The sequence below is a fragment of the Zerene cesonia genome, chromosome 20, assembly GCF_012273895.1.
Source record: "Zerene cesonia ecotype Mississippi chromosome 20, Zerene_cesonia_1.1, whole genome shotgun sequence".
Lineage (NCBI taxonomy): Eukaryota > Metazoa > Arthropoda > Insecta > Lepidoptera > Pieridae > Zerene > Zerene cesonia.
This window is the reverse complement of record NC_052121.1, coordinates 7,328,264-7,348,849: the sequence shown is the minus strand read 5'-3', so window position 1 is coordinate 7,348,849 and position 20,586 is coordinate 7,328,264. Positions and strand designations below refer to the sequence as shown.

At 34.6% G+C, this 20,586-nt stretch overlaps 2 protein-coding genes across 3 annotated transcripts in view; both read right to left on the bottom strand.

Moving 5' to 3' along the window:
- Positions 1–3,153: 3,153 nt before the first annotated feature.
- LOC119835273 (zinc finger protein 91-like) lies at positions 3,154–11,476 on the bottom strand. The gene is made up of 5 exons (XM_038359999.1): positions 11,133–11,476; positions 10,345–10,491; positions 10,171–10,260; positions 9,838–9,918; positions 3,154–7,440 (listed from the first exon to the last, which is right to left on the bottom strand). The coding sequence occupies exons 1-5, from the start codon at positions 11,271–11,273 to the stop codon at positions 3,190–3,192; spliced, it is 4,710 nt and encodes a 1,569-aa protein (XP_038215927.1). The 5' UTR covers positions 11,274–11,476; the 3' UTR covers positions 3,154–3,189.
- A 1,931-nt stretch (positions 11,477–13,407) lies between these two features.
- Positions 13,408–20,586, bottom strand: part of LOC119835311 (ras-related protein Rab-37) — a 47,981-nt gene continuing 40,802 nt past the window's right edge. Inside the window, exons 1-5 of one of the 2 annotated variants that reach the window (XM_038360063.1) lie at positions 17,579–17,991; positions 17,341–17,451; positions 16,434–16,542; positions 15,458–15,568; positions 13,408–14,694 (exon numbers count right to left, since the gene is read on the bottom strand). In XM_038360063.1, the coding sequence (XP_038215991.1) occupies positions 14,453–14,694; positions 15,458–15,568; positions 16,434–16,542; positions 17,341–17,451; positions 17,579–17,794 (789 nt within the window). In that variant the 5' untranslated portion in view covers positions 17,795–17,991 and the 3' untranslated portion in view covers positions 13,408–14,452. Of the gene's footprint in view, positions 14,695–15,457; positions 15,569–16,433; positions 16,543–17,340; positions 17,452–17,578; positions 17,992–20,586 lie in introns of those variants that run through there. The other variant, XM_038360064.1, reaches the window with a different exon arrangement.

Genomic DNA, 20,586 nt, shown 5'->3' with positions numbered 1-20,586 from the left:
CTCCCGCACCGGCGGCAATCTTGCCGTACCGCTTTTGTCGCTGGTGCGGGAGCCCACGCTGCGCGTGTGCATACGGTCACACCGTGTGTGTTCTACAATTTTTTTTTTAATTATTCCATTTCTGATATCGCGATTTATTTTTAAAGAAATTACAGTAGTCTTTATTTTTCTGCACACATATTTGTATTTTTTTCAAAATGCTTTATATATTATAATGAACAATGAGCTGAAAAGGTACTAATAACGACCTCTCCTTAAACTTTTTAGAGTATTATACATTTAGAAATTAAAAACTGTTTAACGGATTTTAAACGCGTTTTATTCATTATATTATTAGCCCGACGCTTCGAACACTTTACGTCGGGTTAATAATGTAATGAAAGATTCGCGTTCAAAATCCGTTAAAAAGTTTGAATTTCTAAATGTATAATACTCGTGTAAAATAAAACACAAGAAAATACTAGGATTTGATTTGTTAACACTCGTACATAAAGATATTCTTCCTTATAGAATATAGATTAGCAATAAAAGTTTCATGCTGAACGCGCTTCAGATATTCTGCTTCGGAGTGTTAATATAACAGCGTAACAATTTATCGTCAACCAATGATATTAGAGAGGTTATTTTGTACATAAAACGTAGTCCAACGTAAATTTATGTTTTCATTTTTTATTATTTGTACAAAATATTTTCTTTTTCGTTTTATTAAAATTACATCCTAACTATCTAAACAAAGAAAATAATAAAAAATATATTTTATGATAAAAATGTGTTGCCCGCACGCACTGGCGGCTTAGAAAATAAAACACGCACAGCGTGTTTTACGCACAGTAGACGCGATTTATCGCGGATGCCGGCTTCCACACGCTAGGCGTGTAAAGCCGCATCCTTGGTTCCAAGCATTTTTACACACCTGGTGTGTTTCAGCAGCCAACGTGTTAAATTTCCATTTCTCATGACCTACCCTACTAAGCTCAGCTACATAAATCTGAACATTAGAGATAATTAAGAGAATTTGAATGGGAAAATAGTCGATAATAATAATCGACACAAACTTATAAATAACATTATGTCTAGATCTTAATAACGTTGAATTTTAATCACCTACTCAGTAGATTTAATTGAAACTTGGCATAAGTTGCGCCTAGTTAGCTAGCAAAAAGTAAGTACTTACTTTGAGTTCATATTACGATATTACGATCTACTACCCTATTTCAGTTAATTTCAATTTTAGGAAAAAAAGTCATAGAAACATTTTTGTGTAAAATTTTACGCTCTACAAATTTTATTTAAAACTTTTTTATCTAACACTTACGGTTTCGCCAAAATTTCAAAAAAACTACTTTACTTATTTTTTTTCACCCCTTCTCGGGGGTGAATTTAAAAAAAACTTGCACAGTTCGTTTTTAGATTCCTCAAAGTAAATTATATCAAAAATTCAAGCTTTAGTCTCAAATTCGCATTTACCCTACCCATTTTCTTGGACTATAATTCGACAGGGTGTTGAAAACATCTGCTGAGCTATAGTTTGTGTGTAGGTGTATATCTCTGTAATTACTTATAAATAATTTCGAAGATTCTTTCACTAGTAAAAAACAACCCGCATAAGAATGGGTGGCATGAGAATTTTTTTATGATTTTATTTTTGTCGCTTTACCATTATGCATTTAGAATTTTCCTATTATATTACCATTAAGAACTTACTGTTTATATTTTCATATTGTAATGTAACGACTATTATGGCAGGAAAACAGTTATCTAGTCTTGCGTGCTGCATTTCATCAGCTCATGATAAAAGACGATTTATTACATTCCATAACCAACGGGGAAAAGAGGCCGTGAAAAAGGAGGATAAGGAAAAGAGAAAATAAAAAACAAAATTTTATTAAGTCACTTTATTAGTGAAACCACAAAGATGGCAAAGTAAAAACCTCATCTATGGATAATAATTTTACATATTCTAAATGTTTAAAAAAACATAATTTACAGCCAAATAAAATGGGAGATCAATAAATTGAATATAACAATTTGGTTTAATTTCCAATGCGATTACCATGATGTAAAAAAGTATTTAATAAATCAGACTTTTTTCTTAAAAAACATTATGCCTACTGAAAGCAATAAAATACCAATTAATATATGAGTCATTAAAAATTAAATATTAAAATCATGAGGATATAATCAACAAGGCACTATGTTTCTGAGAATCTAACTACATGTCGCTGAAAGTACGTAGAGGTAGTTATTTTTATTCCGAAGATTTAACAATGCCCATACAGGATCACCGAAAATAAGAAAGTTATAAAATACCTTGCAGAATTTTGATTCAATATTATTGAATAAAATAGACGATTGAATTGATAATTTGAAATGAATAATTTAATGATTAAAATAATGCATAATTTTATTGTACATATAAAATGATAAAATTTGATGAAATGTATAGCCAAATATCATAATTCTAAAACAATGCAATTAGGCCGAACAATTATCATAGATGAGGAGATGATGCATTTTTGTGGTTAACTTATTGGTAAAAAATATACAAGTTTAATTGCTATAAAATAATCAGTACATTTTAATGGAACTTAAAATTATTCTTTAAATCAAAACTCAATATCCCTAATTTGTAGTCATCGAACTATTTACAAGTATAATAAAAGAGCCTAATTAATATTAAGAACTCGCCAAGATCGAATTAATCTTGCCCTTATAATTCAAAGACAAAACATGTATTACATAAAAACAAAACATTTAAATGACTATATGAAAATTTTGGCCCGTTATTTCAGTATTTAAAATACAGAAATAGATATAATCACTTCACTTAATTAAAAAATACGAAATAACAATTAACTTATTCGGCTTAGTATTCAAGGCCCGACTTACATATTTATAGTTAATAATCAAAATCAAATTATTGAGTCACTTCAATTGCTAAATTGAAAGTTAAATAAATAACGCAATAAATGAGCAGAACTTACTTATAAAAATTAAAAATTATTCACCACAATACAAAACCAAACAAGACAAGGAATGACAACAAAATAAAAGTAAAACATACCTTTTCCTAAGGTAAGAAAATCATTTAAAACGCGTATTTACATTAAACTCCACCTCACTCAGCACACGAGTTCAATTCACTTTAAATTTAAACCTGCTGGTCTTTAACCAGCCTTAAAGTGAAGATCAGTGAGCCATTTCGATGTGCCGTTGTAAGCTTTTCTTATTCATATAAAACCGATCGCACATAGCACAAGGGAAGAAAACTTTTTCATTATCCGAATGCCGGGCTCGCGTGTGCGACGATAGGTCGATCGCTCTCGCAAAGTAAACCTTGCAAATGTTGCAGAAGAACTTTGTAGGCGTCGAGTGCATAGTCCTGTGCGCGATCAGATCGCGAGGAGTGGCAACCCCGTCCCCACACTGACCACAAGTGAACTCCCCGGGCTGCGGGAGCGGGACTGAACCGTCATCCTCAGATTCGTTAGAGTCTTCATCACCGTGTTGAGTCTCACGGTGCACGCTCAGAGCTTTAGCGCTCTCGAACTGTTCCCCGCATACTTCGCACGAATTAGCGTCTTCGTCTTGCGGAGTCATGCTCGAACTGCCCTCTCCAGAGTCGTAGTGCTTCTTCATATGCACGATTAAAGTGGACTTCCGCGTGAAGCTCTTGTCGCAAACGGGACAGAACACAGAGTTTGGCTGATGCACCTCGTCCATGTGGCGCTGATAGGCAGCTCGTTTCGTAAATTCCCGATCGCATATGTTACAGTATCTATCGTCCGCGCCGCTAGATGTAATCTGCTGATCCATCTCGATGGAGTCGTCGGATCGCATCTTTTTATTTGGATTTACAACGGTCACCTCCACCTCTGGCGGTAACCTTCGCTTGGCAATGGAGGCCGGACTGGTGGTGGTGTGCGTGACACGGGCTAATTGAGATGGGTCGACGACTTCGTATTTACTAACTTTACTCGTTACTTTGTTTTGCGGCATCCAGAGGCCACTATTGTTTGCGGCAGCCTTGCCGTCGGGCGAGCGCAGGTGCCATCCACGGTGACTCTTGAGCGCAGCAATAGAGGTGTAACTTTTGTGGCAAATTTCACAATCGAAAGTCTGGGGCTGTTGTGTAACTTGATTGATACATTGGTGGTTTTGCAAAGCGAGCAACCCAACAAATTGTTTTCCGCAAGTGTCACACGGATAACGAGCTTGGTAGTCCGCACTCGGGTCCACGGGCTCCGGTTCTGGCTCATATTCAAGTTCCATATCTTGACTGATATCCTGAGCTTTACTAGGGCCCTGGCTAGCATTGTAGCCTAACAATTCTCGGGCATGAGCAGATTTTAGATGTTCATAAAGCTCCAGTGTAGAATTCAATGGCTTGCCACATATTTTACACATCTGCACAGTCGACTTGTGGACATTTTTCCTGTGCCTGTAGTATGATTTTTTGTCTGTGAATGAAATTTTACATATGGTACAACTAGATCTACTATTATTAACCTCAACCGAATTTTCTGTGGCGCTCGCATTAATAATTCCATGCTTAGCGCGTTTATGTTTCCACAGGCTAGTTTTAAGAGGAAATCGCTTATAGCATAGGTCACAGGAATATGGCATGGCATCCTGAGAAGGCGCTGACTGCATGCTAGTTGCAATATTTGCAAAATTGAAGCTATTAAACTGTGGCGTTGATAAAATAGCTCCATTTTCATCGGGATTGTATTCGTCTTCTTCTGTGGATGCATGCATAGTGTTCTCCTCGCTATCATTTCTATCGTTCAAAATATCCGCATGTAGGACTTTCTTATGCTTCCAGATGTTTTTCTTGTGCATGAATCCTTTTCCACAAATATCGCACGAATATGGTGCGTTTGGTACATTACAGTTTGGTTTAAATGGACTAAATCCAGGTTGTACCATGGAAAAATGTCGAATTGGTTTACCAATTATTTGTGGGGCAAAACTTTTAGTCTCTCCAGACTTTCGCTTAGTAGAGGGCACTTTAGCATGAATACGCATATGATTTGAGAAGGCTTGACGGCTCTTGAATGATCTCACACAAATATCGCAGAAGAATTCTGTTTCTCCCGCCCCCACTCCCATTCCAGGGTGAGTCTGTTGGACGTGCTCCGCTAATTTTTGTGGAGTACTATATGAATTGGAACAAATATTACATGGGTATAACTTGACGCGCAAGTGACTATTTTTATGCTCTGCCAGCTCAGATGGTCGCAGGAATTTCTTTTCACATTGGTCGCAATGGTGCGCTATTTGATTATGTTCTGCGACCTGATGATCAGTCCATGCATCGACAGTTTCAAATATAGCGTTACATTCTGTACAAGAATAATGATATTCCTCTGTCTCTTCCTTTATAAGCGACATGTCTGGTTCAGAGGACTGCGCCCCTAACACCTTATCAGAATGTTCCATATATATGTGCTTGTTAAGATCAGTGGCTAACTCATATTTAGAATCACAATGTTGACAGTAATGCGGTTTTTCTTCATTATGTATTATCTTCAAGTGCTTTACTAAATTAGGATAACCACTGTTCTTTTTACCACAAATGGGGCAATCAGACGGACGACCGTCGACACATTTGTTCTGATTATCAGGATCAAAACTACCAGCATGAATTGCCAGAGCATGTTCATTGAAATCTTGCACATTGCCGAATGTCTCTGAACATAAATCACAGGCGATGTAAACAGTACATTCACCGTTACGGATATGTTTCTTCCACAAGTTCTTATCTTTGAATCGAGACCCACAGTGAACACAAGCAAGATGTACCCGTGATTGGCCATCCTCATGCACATCTAACACATGTTTCATAATAAATTGTTTCAATTGGAATTTTGCAGGGCATAACTTGCAAGCATAGGATCTAGCATTAAATATATCCTTGTATTGCACCTTGATATCTTTCGGTTCATCTTCTAGAACTTGATCATCACTGATTCCATTTTCATTATAAATGATTTTCCACAGATCAGTACAAGTGTTTGATCTCATGTGACTTAGCAGAGCACCTATGTGACTGAAGGTTACGACACAATTGTAACAAGTATGTTTAGGTACTTTGTGTCCATTTTTCTGCAAATGTTGTATAACTGCTTTTCTTCTTGGGTGTTCTTTATTACAGCAAAGACATCTTTTTGTGTTGATCTGTTCAATAATATCGCGATATTTTTGGATAAATTCCTTTTGCGTTTTGGTGACATACTGTTTATCCGGATCGAGTTCTTTATCATCGCCATCGACTGCGTCATTAGGGTCGGCTGAATCGTCAAGTTCTAATTCTTCTTCTTCATTCATCTCGCTGTTATAAGAGGTGGTTTGCATATCTTCATTTATCTCCACAACTGGAGCTAGCGGCGGTAAATCGGGATCGAAAGCATCATTTTCTTGGTTTTCTTCATCTTGATTTGGTTCTTTTTCCTCATTACCTTCTTCATTCTCTTTTACATCTTTTTCATTATCGTTGTTATCGTCATTTACATCTTCTTGACTTTCACCAACATCTTTAGGTTCAATGTCAGTATCATTCTGTTCCTCATTTTCGTTTTCTTCATTATTCATAGCTTGTTCAGTTTCCATTTCATCCTGGACATCAATTTGGTCACCTTCAGCTTCATTTTCACGTTGACGAGCGATTTCTATCTCGTTGTCAGAGTCCATGTCCACAGTATCATAGTTCTGACTTTGGTTTTGCATTTCCTCATCATTTTCCCCTTCATCTTGATGATTTATAAAACCATCTGGCTCTGATAGAATAGTCTCTACTTGAAAAGAAGCTATTTCAGGTTCTGATATTAATGTCTCAGGGCTCTCAGGACCCGAATTAAGAATTTCAGGTTCAGACACTAACACCTCAGGCTTCGTTGTAAGCAGCGTCTTCAAGATTTGTGGTTCTTTCTTTTTGATTTGCAAATCTTTTAATGCTTTAATACGTAAAGGATATGGCAAATTGTTTTGTTGTGGTTTGACATTCTTAATTGGAATGGGTTTTGGTGGTACAATGGTTTTTTTTGGCATCATCTTGATAGCCATTGGAGTATTTGGGATCAGTTGCATTTTATGGCTTATAGGATTTGGCATTAAACGGGCCTTAGGGTTGAATGGATTAGGCCTCAGTTTTGGTTGTAAGCGGTTAGATTTTTTGTTGGTAATTTTGTTTGTATATCTATCGAAGCTATGTGCTGTGAGCTCGTGACGTCGAGCATTGTGTGAGTACCTGTAGGATCGGCCACAAACTAGGCAATCCTTAGATGCTAATTGCTGTATGCCTTGTCGCGCGTGTAGCGTTTCTCCTGTAGGGCGCATTACTGTAATGGAAACTTCCGGTACGTTGGGCGGGTTCAAAAAGTTTTGTTGTTCGTTCATCTCTTCGTCTTCTTCTTCTTCATCTTTTTCGCTTTCCACACCCTGTAATGTTATACAACATAAAAAAAATTAGGTATGTAATGAAAAGAAACAATTGGTTTCCAAAAAATCTTGAAACACATAACGCACAGTAATAATTGAAATGTACATAAAATTTTTGTATATGACACATCTATATGAATTTGTTCAAAAGTTCAAATTATATGAAAAAATAAAATAGATTTTAACAGTTTTGATAAATTTAATGCAAATTGGTCTAACAATAAAAATTAAAAGACTTGTATAATCTTATTTACACTAATAACAATTTAATAAATTTCACAATTGGATTATAAAAACAAACAATTGCTCTACTTATACAACTATATAACTAAATCTCTTAATTTTTAATAGAGCAAAAATTTTATCATCTATACTTAATTTTTTTAACACGGTTTGATTAGCTCCCCTGTATCTTTAATTTTTGTATGTAACCTGCACTTTTAGACTTCATTTTCAACAACTTTAAACAGACTTTGTACACTTATCAAGCATAGGTGACTATCCATTAGTCTTTATAATTTCTGGTATGAATTGCCAGGATTAAATAATTTATTGGATCTCTTGGTTTCAACATATAAAGATAGATTCTATGAAATTTATTATTTACAATTACATCATACAGACTGTACAAATGCTGACTGTATGCTCTCTACACATAAAAGTTCCACATCTGAAGCAACTTTGCCTTGTTCTTCTATCCTTTTTAGTTGATTGGATACAAATTTTGCACCGTTTTCTTTGCCTGATAGCTGCCTCACTATTACACCCTATACCAGACATCCTTGGCCGTTTAATGAAGAACTCCTCTAGAAGCTGAGACGGTTCATCTGTTTCCATTAAACTGAGCGCGAGTTCACGAATAAAAATACGCCGCTGGACTACATTTGTTGAATTAGCACTGCTCCATATAACTTGGGCATTTATGGAAGCAATATTTAGTATCTGAAAAAATAGTGACATAGTCCAATCATTGGTATTCTGCATTGTTGTATAGTAATGCATTAGAACATCAACAACTTCAATTGTCGATTTATTTCTCTTATAAGCTGATACAACGGAATGACTTGTGTGTCCTCTCTTATAATAATTAGGTTCATTTGTCAGTATGTTGGCCACTTTTAAGTTGGAATCAATATAAGAAGATAAAACTAAATCTTTATCTATAAACCCATTGATAAATGGCTTACACTTTCTATACTGGGATAAAAATACTGGTGGAATGTTTTTATCACACGGATGCAAGGCAGCAATACTATACAAATTATATTCTTTTTTCAATCTGTTAATTAATGTCTCAGATGCAAACCAACTATCCATAAATATTGTTCTTCCGGTCCCAGCGAGATGGTGTACTAATTTTATAGTTATATCTTCATTTCCAAAATATGGGTCTGTAATAACATCCAAGTTGCTGACATAAAAATTTGTGGGATCTACTACAAGTACGATTTTGATTCCCTGCTTTATTTCCTTCTTCTCCATGGAATATCTAAATGGACATGGTCCATAAACTGGTAATAAAAGTTCATCAATAACAGCTGTATTTCCAACTTCCCAAGCAGTTCTACAGTTCAATGCGAAAATTTCAAACACCTTGCGAATACGTTTCATAATATCCAATTGCATAATGCAGCTGTCATCACCTTCCCTATCAAAACTCAAATTCTCAAGAAGAAACTTGAATCGCTCATACTTCATTGTTCTCCGAATGCAAATAGAACCAAAGTCATTGTCCCAGAGGTCACTGCATTTCTGATGTGTTGGCCTCATTATGCCATGATAGTACAGTATGCCAATCAATGTTTTTATTTCTCTGACATCAGTGGCCTTATGTTTGGAGTTCTTTATGATCTTTTCATTAGTAGAAGCAACAATAAGTTCTAGCATGTCATCGCTAACCACTAGTTGCCATGCATTTTTTGGGAATTGACAACTTTTCACACACTTTGCATTTCGCTTCCTCAAATTTATCAGTTTTTTTACTTTAGCTATATTTTCATCAAGTGGCAACATTGGATTTTTGGACAAGACTCTTTTATTTTTGCACATGTAACCAGTTTTGCAATCGAGACAGTCATCTGGCATTTCTGAGGTTAAATCAGCTTCCATATCTGAATCATGATCGGAATGATGCAAGACTTCACATTCTTCCAGTGATTGTAGAGAATTAATCACTTCATCATCTTGTATAATACCCTGAATTGCATGAACCCGTTGCCAATCCATCCGTGGATCTATATATTTCTGTGAATAAAATTAATTCCAATGAACTATTCACACACTACTACCTATTAAACTCCTACAATATCATCAAAAACAGTATAGAAGTGCCATGTACACAACTTCTCTTATCAGTTCATTGCAGTGCATGATAAGAGCATTAATAGTAATCTTTACCTTATCACTTCTTGGAGTGAGTCCCAAAGATGCCAATATCGGAGGTCCTTCAGGTTGGATTTTACTAGAGGGCCCAGCATTCTGAAATGTTTACCAAAAATGGTTGAAGTAAATGTAACAAACCCTTAAAAAAATGTATGTTATTATATAAAAAATAAATAACCAATATACATTCTATCATTGTAATAAATATTAACATCAATGTCCTTGACACCAAAATCTACATACAAATAAAATAAAATAATTATGAGGCATTACTCAGACAAATAGAGGATATTAACAATTATCCTGTTGGTATAAATTGCACAACCATAAAAACACACACACACATACCTCAATATCAGGATATGTTCCATCAATTGTAATCCCATCATCATATCCACCATCTGACAATCCTTCATTTGGTTCAGTTTTAATGTGAACCTGAAAAATAATTTCCATTTTGTAAATATGTATACTAGTATATAACAACTGTTTTAAAATAACAGTCAATAAAAATAACCTCACCTCTTCTAGATGGCTGCTCTCTTTATGAATCAGAGATTGTAGTTTGTTTTGTGTCCTTTCACAGACTGTCCTGAATATATGCCAGTTATTAACATTATCCAAGCATTTCCTGCAGACATTAGTGGGCAGTTCGTCATTTTCGTTTATCTGGAAAGATAATCATACGCAATCATGTTACGAAGGCAGAAAGAAGCGCGCATTCCATCCCGATGGCGAGCGAAACCGCGCCTCATGTATAGATAGATATGGCGCGAGCAGAAACTAAGTAGGTAGGCGTAGGTATAGTCGAGCGGCGGCGAGCGCCTGCTCTTCAACCGAATAAGTAGAAGCGAGTCGAGTCACGAGTGGCGACCAGTGAGCCCCTCAAGGGTTACCGCTCGATAGTCTCACACACACACACATCTATAGCGCACTGACGCCGACAGCGACGCTCCTCACTCGAGACAAGCTGCACAGGCCTGGTCGTCCGATAAATCAATACGCCCGCTCCCAGCGCCATGCTTATCTAACGCAGACCCCCTCCCGACCAGGCCCCCGGGAATAATGCCAAACCCGACCCTCATCATGCGTTCCATACCTCGCCGGCTGTACGGAATGCAACGCAACGCGGCCACGAGTCGAACGATAGCCGTGGTACATTACAAAATGGTGGACGATCTTACGACATCTCCACCTAGACACACTGCCTGTCATTACACGAAACGAGACGGATGACGAGTTCTCACGTACATCAAGGGTCTACTTTCACTTAAAACTCCTTTCTATAACTTAATTATCACTCTTCTTACCTGAACGGACACGCATTCCTTTATTTTCAATACAAGGGCAGGAGGTTCCGAGTCATCCGAACTGGTGGTAGGGAATATTGGCAGTAATTCGCCTCGAGATGACAAGCACAGTCTACAAACACGATCATAATTCACATTCATTGTAAATAAACTACTATTTTGAACTATTTACACCATTCACAACGCTCAAAATACGGACGCCATGTCACCACGACCACTTCAACACAAAGCACTGCATATCGCTCTTACTTGAGCACGATAGCGGCTGATGATGAGCATGAGAAGTCGATGTTCGTTCGCAATAGCTGGGTCGAGCCGTCGACCACCTGTCGTTCTGCGCATGTGCGCGTATTATGTCGACAAGGCTGCCAACATAAGAAGAAAAAAGATAAAACTTACAGGGATAAAACACCTAAAATATAATTTAGCTATGTTAATGTTTTTTTACACAAGATTTATATTTGAGTATAAGTAAATGATTTTTTTTATTATTTATCAATTTTTATTGCTCTGAATATGATACAATTACAATTACAAATAAAACTTAATCTGAGAATACATCTAAACATTTATCAATTTCGTATTTTGTAGCCATTTGTGTAATATATACATAATAATTAGTGCTAGCCATTTGAACGATTCCCCTTGGATATTTAATGTAATAATTGTTTGTAATAATAATGTAATAATTGCAATTGTCACTTGCAGTGCAAAAATTACGCAAACTAAAATTTTACTATGAAACATTCAAATCAGTACAATACGTTGTATTTATTTAATCAAAAATGGGTACAATAACATGAAGTGTTTATTACTAAGCATTATTATGAGTTTGTAATGTTAAAATAATATTTTCTAAAATATATACATCATTCCAAATCATAAAATGAAAAAGAAGTGTTAACTGTTTACACTTACACAACTTCTTAATCTTAATTTAATATGCTTTGAAAAATGTCATAATTCTGTAACCACTGTAACTTTTACACGTGAGTATTTTTATTCATATGAATAAATATAAATGCAAAAATGTTTAAGATCTCTGACCGGTTACGGTTCCCCACTTTCAACACAACGAAGTTGCATGGCGCCAAATTTGAAATAAAATGAAGTTGACAGTTACTTAAAAGAAGCGGGATTTTTAAAATAGTGATTGATATTATGTCCTTTTTATTTAATTGAAGTACCAACATTTGTCTATGCTAGATAATTTTCATTTTTGGAGTACTGTTGAGATGTTCTTCAGAATTCTTTAAAAAATTTGGTATGTGCTTATCATCGTGTTATCATTTATCATCTTTGTAATACAACTCGAGTAATTATTGTTTTTTTTTTTCATCCAACCACCTGTTTTTGGCTTTGTTTATTATTACCATATAGATAAAGGGTTATAAGAGAATTTAATAATGCAAAAATAAATTCAGTATTCAATCCATAACTTTATTTGCGCAAGCATGTCACAACATTTATTACAAATAATAATATTATTCAGTACTTAATACATACGAAACTTTTATAATATGAATAAATCTATGATCATTTATATTTTATATGGTAACATTTTCTCATAAATTAATGATACGAGGCTGACTCTTACAACAATTTTGATACTTAACTATGGGAAATATAGAAATATGTACTTATACTTTCCTGGTAATAATTATATTATACAATCCATCTACGTTTAAAGGTATTTGTGTAGCGCTCAATTTACATATTCTTAGAAATTTTAAAAATTCGCAATAAATTATAATAAGTTTCAAGACATGACTTTTGAGTAGTAACTATAGGTACCGTAGAGGTTCCTTATTTGTGGTAGTAAATTTCAAAACGAAAATGTAGCAGTGAAATTAAAAAAAAAGTAAATTGTAAAATAGACAGTGAATGTGAATTATCACAGCAAAACATCACAATTTTCATTGCATATAATGTATTATACATTAATAATACACAGTTTTGTTGAAACATACGTTTCGAAATGAAACCCACTTTATCATTGACCTTAAAAGGAAGATTAAAAAAATATAAATACATAAAGCATTCAGTTTTAGCCGAAAAAATAATAGTTATATGATATAACAATCTTAGTATTATATACAACAAATATGTAATGTTATTATTTATTCAAGTAGCCTTTTTTTCTTCAAATATATTTAACTACAACAGTTGCAGCAACATAATATAATACCTAAATAATTATATGGTTCTGACAATCTCAGACATAGCTAATAACCCAATACAATTTTTTACAAATATTTAATTAATGATAATTTAATGCGATCTATATAATAAAACATTTAGTATATATTTGAAATAGGTATTTGCAATCTGTAATAGAGGTTTATGTTTTTTTTTCTTGATATGTTAATATCAATTTATCTAATTATTAAACCCCTAAACAGTGAACATCTTTAAATTGCTTTAAAAATGTATAACAATTTCACCAATGAATGTACTTTTTTAGAATTTTAATCAAATTATTAATACTCCTGAACTATGTCGTATGTGATATTTATTATTTAAGTGTCTAACTCCAACTTAAACATTTATTTACCCAATCGACTTTCTGTAAGCACTTTATAAATGAGTGCTCCCAAAAGCGTGGTTGGTGTGTGATCCCGTAAATTGTTGGTATAGTATGATAGTATATAAGTCATATATTAACCTTAATATAAAAGTATAATCTATAGCATTATATTATCTGTGATATTATGCAAAGTGGAAATTTGAATTTTTATTCGCATTATAGTTCTGTTATTTGTAAATGTATGACAATGTGTTATTAAATAATTTTATCATTATCTAAACATGATACAATTATATTATGTTCCTATTAGTACCTTAATATTCATTCATAAAATCCTCTCTCAATAATTACTGAAGAGACCCACACTCATTGTGATTATGAATACACGAGAACTCTGCACACATATGTGTACATTGCATTTAAAAGTAATGATTTTGAATAGGACCTGCAGTATTATACCCACAGTAAACATGAGAGGATAGTATATAAACTATATAATAAGTTTACAAATGTGTCTCCGGATTAGGATCTCATAATTTACCGTACATTTGCATCATGAATTATCGAAAAGGAAAAAAAGTATAAGTAGCTATAATATGTTGTATAAAGGAAACGGGTGAGTTTCAAATCACAGGGATATTAATTAATTATGGGTATTAATTTTATTTTAAAATGTGTTTTCGCAAAGTGTACGAAGTGCCTAGGTAGCTTTATACAATTTTCACAAAAACACACAAAGACCGTCCACTCTATTGGTCCACGGATCCAAGTTCGAATTTTGAAAATGGCGCGTTTACGAACATGGCGGGCAGGAAGAGCGTTGTTCTTGTGACGGCTGCGCGCGCACCGCAAGCCGGGCAGGATCGGCGGGGTTCGCTTTCGCGACGAGAGCGCGTGCAACGTGGGCAAATGCCGCCTCCACATTCAGGCCGGTTTTCGCAGATGTCTCCATGAACGCGACTTGGTACTCTCTAGCTAAGCGTTGCCCTTCCTCCCGCCTCACCGCCCGCTCTAAGCCGCTGTCCGACTTGTTTCCTGGAAGGGAGATGCCGCTCCACATTACTGTGCGACGTCAATAAAACTAGACCGTTGGAAAGCTTGTGACATCATGTTCTTTTATGAGGTTTTACTATACAGTATTATGAACTTTGGTATCTATGTCGCGTTGGTGTATTTTTATCATGGTATTTAAATTTAAAAGCAGTTTTCACGTTTCAGATTTAACATAGCATTATTTAGCTACCTTAACATTTTTAATGTTATCTAACATATCATATTAGGATACCTATATGCCTTTACAACAACTGCGTTTAATCGACTCCTATGTGATGTAACTATGTCGCTTAAGTATCCTACGCTACATTCAAAATGTTTTTCTAACTTGTTTACCACAAAATAACAGAATGAAAATTTTCTTTCTTCTTTCAATATCCATAATATATATCTAATTTCTGGTTAAACACATAAAACACCAACAGAAAAATATAATTATAGAAAGAGTATCCAGATGGTAGCTAAAAAAAGGTCGCCAAATGGCGGACCGCCGATAAAGAATAATTTACTAGCAATTAGCAAAGAGTGGTGCTTATCAAACTTGATTTTTTTTTTATATTTAATGTTGAATAACACATTCTAGTCAAGAAAAATGTATTATTGCAAAGCCCAATACTATAATTGCTATAGTTTCTTAGGTCAGTACCTATAATAAAATATATGACAAACTTTTTGTTATTTAGAAAACGAATGTCAAATCGGATAGTTGTACGAATATTCTATAGAAACAGTCGAATTTCCTCACCAAGGAGCATAATGACTACGTCATCCTGGGCGTATTCCCGGATCTCGCCGAGCCACGCTCGTATGTTGTCGAAGCTCGTTTTATTCGTCACGTCATATAGAAGGAGCAATGCTGGAACGTATGTGCAAGCATTATATGATTATATAACAAATGATCTTTAAAGTTGTAGTTTAAACCAATTTCTTAATTAACCGTGTTGTTTTTTATGGATTTGTGGTAGATTGACAGAAATCTTTTGTGTCCACGTATTTATATTAGATTATTACATACAAGACGTTGGTATTATGATTCATATTATAAACTAAAAAGTTCGCCCAGTCGTTAACATCGTCCAGTTCTAAAAATGTTTTGCTCTTAGAAAGCTATACAATTTTATGAATAGCAAACCATAAAAAGAATCTCAGTAGGCCTCGAACCCACACTGTCTGGCGCAATGGTCTCTAGGTTACCAACCATTACGCCTACTCTCTCTTACTCTCTTTTAACTTTTATTTTGTATATTACGTATGTACTGCATAATATATATTCCTAAGGAGACTCTAGCATAAACTCAAAGGAAATCTTTAAATTTATCTGAAATTTGTCAATTTCCAAGAAATAACCGTGAGCACAGCAATAAGTACATAAATAATGGGTTTTTGACGCTAAGGAAATTCATAAAGCTAGATATGTTTTAAAAAAATATTTTTATAAATCTAATTAAAGAACAATCAAATATTATTAAACATTATTGAAGTTATAAATAATGGATTTATTAACAATCAACCAAATGACTGTCACAGATAATACAAAATGACGTTACTAACTACCAACATTACAACAAACCAATAGCAAGAGTCCATGTAGTTTAATGCATCGTATCAACAGATGGCGATGTTTACATTATTTCTTAAGATATGTACAAGCATTTGTTTTTTATCTTTATTATAAAAGACACACTCAAATGTTATTTCAATTTTGAATAAATTGTATTTACCATGAGCATCTCTGTAGTAAGCATGAGTGACGCTACGGAAGCGCTCTTGTCCTGCAGTGTCCCATATCTGAAGCTTCACTTTTATACCATCTACAGTAACTACCTTATTCTGAAATAGATGGCGTTAGTGATACTATATTAGCGACGTTATAAAATTAAACTTCTATTTTAACATGCAAATAGGTCTAATATAATACATTTATATCAAACATAGTACTTTGTTTGAACGTATGTTATCATATTGTATGCACATCACAAATTTATATTTAATAATAAATAATAATAAAATTAGAAGTTATATTTTTATGTATTTATAGGCTTGCACTTATTGCATTCACATTATCCGACTTACTAAATTTATAACTATTATAGTAGTTTAAATGAAAATCTTTTCCTTTTCGTTTTTTTTAATGAAACAACTAGAAACTTAGGTAATGATTTTATGTTCTCCCACAAAACTATTCAAACTTTAAATAAAACATTAGTAGTTCATACAAATAGAAACACAGAAATAAATTAAATGCCTATAGACCGTCGTAGCTTTCCAATAACCATCAGGCACATACCATAAATCAAACAGACAAAAAAACAACGGTGCTTTGGTGCAATAAATCACTCAGCCGTAGAGTCGATTCAATCACAGCTGTCAAGCTAACGGGGCGGGAACAGAAAAAGCGCGCCAAACTTTAACACCAATAGCGGAGCAGCAAACCGGCTACGTATCCCCGTGACTGGTCCATTTGAACTTGGAACCCTTGCTAACGATCTTATTAATAAATAATAAAGTGAATGCTAATTAACAACCAGCCAGTTAAAATGGCTGCAATAAAAACTCTATGGTAAAAACAAAAAAGCGGTAGTATGTTAAGGCAATGTAAAAGGAAATTGCTGTTGCGGTTGCGTGTACCCGGAAGTCAATGCCAACGGTGGAAATGTAGTTGCCGGCGAGAAACGTGCCATCCCGGAAGCGGACGAGCATACATGTTTTACCCACTCCGCTATCACCGAGCAGCATAACCTGAAAGATGAAATACACGAAAATAATTTTTGAAAATATTATTATTAATAAAAAATTTAGGAGACTAATTTTACATGTAACGTTTTATTAAATAAGTTTAGTTGGGTTGCGATAAATACTTACTAACCTTTCCAAAAACGTCATATTTATCATCTTGTTTCCCATATTTATCCCATTGCTCACTCGGCGATGGTGGATCACTATGCGGCATCATGGTAACCTCTTCAGATTTCTCTTCCTCGTCTCTGGCCTCTGGAAGGTTCCGCGCCCACGTAGGCCTCACTCGACCAACGACAACTCGCTTCTCCATTTGTCTATTGTCCGTTGCTTTTGGATTCCACATGTTCTTTATTTAAGTATTGGCGGTTAAAATGAGCCTTTTAACATTTTAGTGCAATTTCACGTTTTAATTCACGATAACACTGCGTACTGCGTTCGAAAATAGTTCATTGTTTGGCTACGCTGACTTTGTTGGAAGGAGGTTGGTAAATACATTTCATTCTTTTATTAAATAATTCGCTAATTCATAAATTTCTTAAGTGGAGATACAGAGGGAACTTGCGATCACTACCTATTTGAAGATTTTATATATTCAACATTTCCTATCCGAAGTTCAACTACCGCACGTAACACATTTGTACAGTAACATCATTTAAGAAAAATTCTGCTATTATTATTATATCTTTGCTTCTGTTCCATTGTATGTTACATTTATAGTTTCATAACTCGATATCGTGACAACATATGTATACCCATTGTTGATTTTAATACGAAATGATATTTTTAGCTCGCTAAAATCATTGCATAACCATTTAAAGTGCGCGAGCGGTCCTTAATGTTTTTGCTCTTTGAAATATTATTTATATATGCATGCGAGAGTTAAAGAGTAGGCTAATTACTGGTAATAGCTTTGACCTTTACCTTTACAAAACAGGTTTAAATTAAGCTCCGTAATGTATTTCATTTTGGTAGACGCAGTTTCTTTCATATAATTATATTTATATATGTAAGGCAATTAAATGAAATAGGGATACAGTGTCATTGTTTTCATACTCTATCTTATCAAATTCATTTCATATCGTTACTTAGATACAGGGTCGGCCCAGTTTAGACGACTAGTGTCCATAGTTATGAGTATTTAGTCTAAGAATTGAAGTGGCACACAGTGTTAATTTAAGGTATGGATATATAAAGATTTTAATCTAAAACTAAGCCAAAAAATGTACTTATTCAATTTCATATACGGTTAAAGCTATAATAAACCACTTTTTATGATATTTATTGCGTTTATATATTGCTTAAATAAACTTTATGATAAGAGGCCCCTTCAAAATAATAAAGAAAATTAAAGAAATTTATTTGAAATTTAAAAATTCATAAATATAAGAAAAATATAATGTCTCTGTCGACAATAGAGCTGGTGGGTCGCCTGATGGTAAGCGCTACCATCGCCCATGAACATTTGGAGAGGCATAAATTTCAAATTGGAAAGGGATTAAGAAAGGAATGACGAGAGGAATAAAAGAAAGGACTGGGAATGGTAAGGAAAAGGATGTAGACCTCCGGCTCACCGAACGAAACACATTAGTTAAGCTATTTCAGGCCGGTCTTCTATTGGGATATGATACTTCCCCGGTGCGAACTGACCCAATTCGTGCCGAAGCGTGCTCGACTAGCACATACGAATTTATAATACAGTTTATAGTGAGAAAACAACTTGTTTCACCTTGTTTACTGAAAGCCCGTTTTAAACCCCACGGCGTTTAACAACCTTATTAACTCGATTTCATTATTACTAGATGTAATTTAGCTTTTTGACTTGTCACAGACAACGTTAACATAACAATTAATACAATTAGCTAGATACCATGACATCGTTACTTTCAGTATTGAAATTGAAGCATTAAAATTTTAATGGAAACTTTAACGTCATGATAGAAGGACTGACAACCCTATGAAGGGGCTTCCGGCCCGTCACGACCCTTATCAAGGGGTAAGGGTGACAAGAACAAATAAGATAGGTATTTATTAAATATAAGTTTGATTTTATCGTCAATTAATCTAACAATTTCAGCGGTTCAATATTTTACATTTTGACAAATCAACTGCGAAATGTTTCCAATATACAGCTATATGGGGGTGGAGCACGCATCGGCATGCATCAGGCCAGCTAGTACGGGGAAGTACCACATCCCCACTGAAAACCGTACCGTGTAGAGGCACTACTTCTCCGAACGGTCATGGGCGGTGGTGGTCGCTTACAATCAGGCGAACCACCAGCTCGGTTGCCAGTTTATTCTAATACAATACGCTCTGTTTGGTCCATCCTTAAAAAAAACAATAACAACTAAAAGGTGAATGTAACGACATGTAAAATTCATACCAAATATTTTTCAGCCCTGAATGACACAGGCGACATATGCGAATCTACTTTTATAAATGCCATAGATTATAAGAAATGTGATGCTAAATAAAAAACACTAAGGTAACTGCTATAAATCATGTCCATACTCCATATCTTCGTAGCTACATCACATGTATGTGCAAATGTTAGGGATCTCCCGACCCTCCGTTTACGCAACCCCCACGCTGATCTGAGCAAAGTTATTCAACGATTGGTAGTGCGAGAAACAGGTGTCCGACTTAATACAAATATTAAGTTTATCATCTTTTAAGTTGTTCATAAATGCTCTTCGCATTTTATAAAAAAATCTCTGAATTATTTCAACTATTATATTTATGTAACTATGTACTAAATTGATCATGTGAAAATTACCATTTTAGATGTAAATTTCATCTAAATTGGTAATTTTCAATCATTATAAGCATTACGGGAAACATTGTATTGAAAACAATAAATAATACTCAACACAGACATTTATTTAAACAACTATACATTTGCCATTTACCATAGGTTCGGAAAGCAGTTTCTACAGACAAGTACCGGCAAGAAACTCTATTGTGGTTCATAATAATATAGGAATCTGTACATTTCCAAAAATATAATTTAAATATGCCCCAGCCCATTCTCTCGCTTCCCTAAACATAAGATTTAGGTAATTACTTAGTCTGGCCATAAATACTGTTACACTTAATTATAAAAAAATATTACATTTGAATTTCGAATCTGTCATT